This window comes from Leiobunum rupestre, chromosome 2 (assembly GCF_980474605.1).
Source record: "Leiobunum rupestre chromosome 2, qqLeiRupe1.1.hap1, whole genome shotgun sequence".
Taxonomy (NCBI): Eukaryota; Metazoa; Arthropoda; class Arachnida; order Opiliones; family Sclerosomatidae; genus Leiobunum; species Leiobunum rupestre.
Window position 1 is genome coordinate 33217112 of NC_143385.1, and position 7197 is coordinate 33224308.

The 7197-nt window shown below is 32.2% G+C and overlaps 1 protein-coding gene across 1 annotated transcript; it reads right to left on the minus strand.

Annotated features, from left to right (window-relative positions):
* Positions 1-5217: 5217 nt before the first annotated feature.
* Positions 5218-6557, minus strand: LOC149957382 (uncharacterized). The gene is made up of 2 exons (XM_090167007.1): positions 6486-6557; positions 5218-6420 (listed from the first exon to the last, which is right to left on the minus strand). The coding sequence occupies exons 1-2, from the start codon at positions 6555-6557 to the stop codon at positions 5218-5220; spliced, it is 1275 nt and encodes a 424-aa protein (XP_090023133.1).
* Positions 6558-7197: the final 640 nt, after the last annotated feature.

The following is a 7197-nucleotide window of genomic DNA, read 5'->3' on the forward strand; positions in this document are numbered from 1 at the left end:
TAGATTTGGTTTGAACTAAAGAATGTGGCAAACCTTAAAGTAACTTAAAATGGAAAAATATCAGTGGGCCTTCTCAACCGAATGTGTTTTCGACAACACAGAATGAACATGGGAAAATCACATACTTAAGGGATCAAACGACCACCATTAGCTTTTAATAATTAAAATTGAGTTGGGGAATAGTTTTTTAAAAAAGGTTGATCAAAAAAAAATTGTCAAGATATTTTTCTTTTAAAAAGTATTTCTACCCTATTTTTCAACTAATTTATTTTGTCCTATTAATGAGTAAAACTTATTTATCCTACTTCATTATTGTAGTATCATAAAATAATCTAATCGAGAGGTTAAACGAGATCTCAAAAGTACACAATTAACCAAATGCTAGTTGAAATTTAGCCTACACGTTTTTGAGAGCCAGATTAACCTGTCTAATTATTGTAATGTCTCGAAATAAACAAGTAAGAAAAAGGTTTATCAATCAACTAGCTAACCCGAGGTATTTCTCGGCGATTTCATTGAAATTCCAGAAGACCTTATCGTAACTTGAAAAATTCCAAAGATAAAATTTTTGACCTCATAAAATAAATAGTAGAATAAACATATAAGATAATTGAAAAAACTAAATTTCATAAGAAAATAAAACGAAATAGGTTATTGAAGTATTTTTGTAAGTGAGAGCGAATTAGAGTAAATTCTCGAAAAATAAGATAAATTTAAGTTAATTAATATAAATTCTTTTAAAATTGAATAATTCCTATTTACAGAGATAAATTCTAGTAAATTGAACAAGTTATTTAAAAGGGTTAAACGTTTTGGTTCTACAGCTAAACAAATAATCAGTTTTAACTAAAATATTATTAGATGCTGGAATAACTGGATCATTTATATTTTTACAAATATATGTATGAAACATATGGTTAAGACCCGATTTCTTATGACTATTTGAGAAAGCTAAAATCCTTACCTGAAATGTAAAAATTAAAACGCAAAGTATTATTTAAAATGTAACCTCCAAGAAACGGTGCTCCTTTAATTGTAAACGTAATGTTTTCGCTTGAACTGTATTGATTCTAACATCTCGAAGCATACGACCAAAACAAAGACTTCTAGGCGTCTGATAATTGTAAGTCGAATCGTTCACGTGAAACGGCGCATTAAATCAACTTCAAACTATAATTTAACATATAATGAAGCAGGCTATTAAAAATGAGTCAAACCGAAAGGCTATTTGTGCTTCTCTATGAGAAATAGAAGCAAAGCTTCGCGCAGAAAATACCAAAGCTTTTCCCAGCGTCCATTTTATTGGATTATATTTATATTACTTAATTGCCAAATTAGAACTCAACAATACGTATCAAACGCAACATATAATTTGTATATAATTACTTTTATTTTTGTCAACGCACTATGTTTCAGAAATCGGTTTGTGGCAACATTAAATATTTTTGCATATTTGGATTCTCCAGAAAATTAAGATGACCCCTACAGTAAAATTTTTCAGTTACGAGCCCTAGCGGTGAAGATCGTTTCCTAGTCCGTTTTATTAAGAATGGCCGGTAGGCCATTCTTATTTAAGGGGTCAGCGCGATTTCCTATGGCTAACATTAATACAGTCAAGCGCAGGAGAATCAATAGTCGGGTCGCTAAAAATTTTAAGACTTTATTTTAAGCGATTTTCTTGAACAAGATTCAGTATTGTGGATGCCTAGCGGGATTATTCTTACTGTCAACAATTGTTGTCTGGAAGTACTACAATTACTATTAAAGTATCAGCGTTGGTGTACAGTAAAGAGATAGCCATACGGATTTGTTGCTACTGTCAACTTCAGCGAGAAACGTATTGGAATCCCGTCATTTACCGAAAAATAGTCGACTGTATATAAGAAGCTTCGTACTGTAATAAGTTAGTGTGCCATTTTTTACATGGAAGGCCAACTGATCAGCTCGTAGCCAGTTTCCCGGAAAAATGCAAAAATCAAATTTTGTCCGTCTTCGAGTTAACGTTGTTTTTCGCACTTTACTCAAGAAATAATAAACCATTTCTTATGATAACTTTATTTAAATCTCATTATTTATACGTAATTAAGTATTTTTAAGTAAAAATTATCATTATCGTAATTAATTTACTTGCAGTTGAATAGTAATTAACATTTAACCGTTAAGCCTTTGCTTCGTAGGGAAAATTAGCCGGTAGAACCCGATCATATATTCTAGGTTAAAAATAACGTATTTAGTAGTACCAGAAAGAATTTTGTGGAAAGTGAAATTTAGTTTAAAGTTAATTTTGTTTTATCTCTTCCATAAGTTTTTTTTTACCCAGCTGATTTTTTACAGAGTTAAAAATAAATAATAATTTAATTTTCATTTAGGTGTATCCATCTAGCATTGTGTGAATAATTTTGGGAATTTTAATTACAGTAATGAAGTATGGTAAATATTTGAATAATTTTTCATAACAATAAACGTTTTGGGCACTCAAACTTAATCCTCTATGTAAAGGCGTCTAGCTTAATTATTCAAAAGCTTAAAGAGTGAGTAGACTGAAATTATTGTTATTTGAGGATCAGTAGTGTACGAGCCATACCGTTGTAAGGTAGTACAGCCAGAACCGGACCGGAGACCCACCAATCCACCATTCAAGTACTGTTGATAAATGTGCTTACTTACACTACGCGCGTAGAATTTGTTTTTAGTTTTTTAATATAAATTACACATGGTTGGTTTTTTATTTGAAAACTCGATAGAGTTGGAAAACTCTTGATACATGATTGAGATAAAAGTAAACGATTAAAAGCTCTTCTCTAATCATGCTATGCTACCCATAATCACTATCTTATCAAAGGTCTGTTTTTGATTGAAAGTTATACCAAAATTAGTATATTTAACTTGCTTACTAGAACCAGTTATACACCTATTATCTTGTTATCTAAGTCTTAATGGGAAATTAAAATTCAATTTGACATAACATTTTGAAATAATGTTGCTAATTGGTTAAGTAAAATATTTAAAATAATATTCAATATTTTAAATTACATTCAATATTATTAAAATGCCTGTTCAAAATATATTTAAAAATAAAACCTTTTTATTTTCTAACTTATGGCTTTTATTTTCAATTATAAATTTTAGGCAAAATATGCCCTGTGAAGCAGAGCAAAGGGACAGCTATTAAATAAAAAATGCTTTTATCAAAGCAGTTGGAAGGTTGATTTAAGGGGTAGTTCGGATCAATGAAGGCACTTATATTGGAAATGTTTTAGAATTAAAGAGTTATTTTTTGGAATTATTTTAAAAAGCAAAATATATTTCTAAAATAATTTCCATCAATTTTTTCTCACCTTTTATATATTTTAAAACCCTTTCCTTAAATTTGAGAGTTGAAACTGTAACAGTAAACTGAGAAAATTTTCAATTGTAAAGGATTACGTGTAAAATTACAGCATTTAAATTGCTGAAACTCATTATAGAAACTTAACTAGTAAAAAAGTCATCAATAAAAGATATTTGCAATCAATTTAATCGAGAAAGTTATTAAAGTTAACATGCCGTACATTGTGAACCCAAAGTTACGACTGAATGACTTATTTCAATTTGACTAGGTCTTTCTTGAAAGTCTCTTTAACAATTGAAACAGGCTACTGCAGTGTAACTGCACACATTTCATCAGGCCTTTCTAGAAAGAAATGTGGTCATTTTAATGTATCTCTAAGATCACTCTTTTTTACTACCAGCGGGTACTTGACTTGTGAGGATCTTCAGTTTTTCATGAAGCATGCCAAATTTAAATACTGATGTATAATTCTACTTTAAACCAGAAGTTTAAAATAATAAGTGCAGACTTGAATAGATAGAATTTAGTACATGTCTGTTTTATAAATTCATTAAATTCATTATAGAATTAGCTTACATAGAAAGTAATATTTTATACAGTTTTCATCCAGAATTTCAAGGAATTAATGATCTTTCAATCTTTTTTTAGGCCATACAGCTGTTATCAGAAGAGTGTATACAAATGGAAATACGAACGAGGCTAGTATCAAAAAGTGCAGACTGGTTAAAAGCGAGAACATTTCGGCTAACCTCATCAACATTTTGTCAAGTCTGTGTAAGCAAACGTAATGGATTGTGGACCAAAAAAGGATTGAACAACTTAATTTTCCCTTCCAATATTGGCCATGTCAGCTTTAAAATATGGTATTAAAATGGAACCAACTGCGAGAGAGAGCTACGTCAACAACATGCGTGATTTGGGTCACAATGTGAAAGTACGGGAAACTGGCCTCATCATATCTCCGAGTCGAGTTTGGTTGGGGTCATCACCTGATGGTATTGTGTATGACCCGAAGGAGGATCCACCATTTGGTTGTATAGAAATAAAATGTGCTTACACACTTAAACACCTAAAACCGTCTGACGCCATTAAAGAAAAAAGTTCCTATGTTAGTATTGTTAATGGTAACCCACAGCTAAGTCAGTCTCATAAATATTATTATATTATAACTAGGGTTATCAGGTTTCACGTGGTGTGATTTTGTAGTCTATTTTGAAAATGGTATCATCATACAGCGTATTAAGTTTGACTCGGAACTATGGAATGGAATGTTAGAAAAAATTGACAAATTTTACTTTGAATTGATGCTTCCTAAATTAGCTCAACAGTTACTGTGATAATTGGTTTGTAACCTTAGTCAAAATAAGCTTGTTGTGATAAATCCTGTTACGTACAAATTTACAAACCTAATTTTCTAATAAAGAATTATTTATCTTAAAAAAAATTTTATAGTTACAAAATTACATGTCTCCAAAATCGTCATTCTCGTTAGAAGTAAACTGGGGGAAATCTGTAAATTCGTAAGAGTCTAACTCATCATCAGTTAATTCTAATACAATTGACGAATCTTTTGCGAAGAGAGGTTTTTGAAAATTTGTCAAAATTGTGGCAACTGTCCACAACTGATTTATTACAGGTGCCAACGTAATTGGGATTGGTCTATCAAAAATAGGAACATTTTTAATCCGGTTAATCCGCCTTTAAACATGTATTCGAAGTTTGGAAATTTGATGGGTCTCCATAACTTCCTCTATAGAAAATTGATTGTTGTTTTTCAAAAATGGTGGAATATTTAACGTTACATTTAGGGGTCTTAGCAAATCTTCTAAAAGAAAACCTTTATCAGCCATTATGGAATCGTTAGGGTTAAAATCCATACTGATAAATCAACTTTTCTTAGTTAACTCTTTGTCAGAAATATTTCCCGTATAAAGCGCAGACACAAAAGTTACGTAACCTTCTGGGCTAATGCCAATCAGGCCTTTATAGGTATTTGTAGATTTGTAGTTCGAGTATGTCGCTGTTTGTAACACTAAGGATTTTGGAACTTGACACTTTATTTCAGTGGCGTCTATCACGCAGCGAGTACTTGGGTATTTCTCCTTAAACTCCTTGGGCATAGTAGCGTCTATTTGGTCTCTGCTTTGACAAATATTAATTTGTCCCAGTTGGAGGTACATGAAATTAATCCACGATATACATGTGGTGCTAATTGTACTTTTCGACACACCGAACCAGTCTGCTAAATCTTTGACAAATAAACCTAAACGCAGTCGCATTAAAATAACCAAAAACTGGTCTATAACATCCAATTTCCTTGGTCTCCCAGCCGGAGATGCGTGTTCTTCCTTCGGTTCTTCCATATATTTTCCTCTCCACCAAACTATATTTTTGCTGTTTGAACCGGGATCCAGAAATTCGTAGAGTGCCATTAACTTAGAATAACTTGGAATGCCAGTGTAAAAATAAACGTCTGCATCGCTGTCTTTAATAGTATTCATGCCAAATTTGGCCTTCTTTATCTTGCTTTCAAAAAACTTACAGTTGACTCTTTCTTCTTGTAACAATCGCTCGACTTCTTGAAGTTTGTGTTCTAACACACTGACACGGTTCTCTTGAATCTTCAGCTTCAAGTTTAAATCAGAGACCAACATTTTCAAACGTTCATTCTCTAACTGTGACGCATTCTGTTGAGTTGAGCTGAATGTTTCTTTCACGGGAATCATTTCCACATCTGGAACGTTTACGCATTCACCTTGGTTAACAACTTTAATACTGGAAGAAATGTTAGCAATAGGTTGTCTATTGATTTCCATACTTGCTGGCTGTATCATTTTTTTTTTCGATTCTTTTATATTAGATGTAGGGCCCTCGTCTTCAAATGGTTTCCATTTAAATTTGGATGGAACTGCACCATCTAGTAGATGACGTTTTCCACTTGCTACATTCTTCATGAAATCGATTTCATCGAAATGGAGCGAACAAACAAAAATGTTCGATACTGATTTATAAAAAAAATCACGTCTTCTAATTTTTTGAATCCACAACTTGCGTAGAGGATCGTTAGCTGGCACTCTATGGTATGTCACCTAGAAAGGATACATTTGTTTGGCAATTATTTTATTGTTGTATGTCTTTGAATTGAACTACTTACTTTATTTCCATGTAGATCTGTTGGTCCTTTGTGAGGGCAGAATAAAACTCCACAGTACCTAATGAGGCTCATGATGATTGAAACGTTTAACCGAGGCTTAAGATTTAAACAAACGTAACTAACGTTTTTTGAAAGCTTATGGCTAATTTAGAAATAATAATTGGAAAATCCGAAAGTTCTGGATTTCTAATATACCTTAAAATGTATAATATATAAAAAAATACCTTACTTATTAAGCGTACATTAAAAATTAACCGCTAAATGTTAATACCAACTCTGCCGATAAACAGAAAAATATAAGCAGAAGATGATTTGAAGTCAACCAATCATAAAAGATCTGCCTCACACTGCCATCTATACGCAGGATCATTCGTTAGAATTTTAATCCGACATGGCACTGTCCCTATAGTTCAGCTTACGTGTTTGTAATATGCGGATAGGTCTATTTAGCGGCTGTGCTGGGAGGGGGGGGGGGTTTGGTTTATGACTCAGTCTACACGGGATTTTAGTTCTAGCTGGGGTTCGGCCGAAGGACGGGATACCCAGCTAGTAAATAATATCGTTAAAACAAACATCACGCCTGTAAAATATTTTAATCATTGTACTTTACAACTTCATGCCTCAAATTAAAATCTAGATTTATGGTTGGCTAAAACGTATTTTTTAAACGGGATTTTTTCTTGTTAACTTATATGTTTACAAATATAACGAG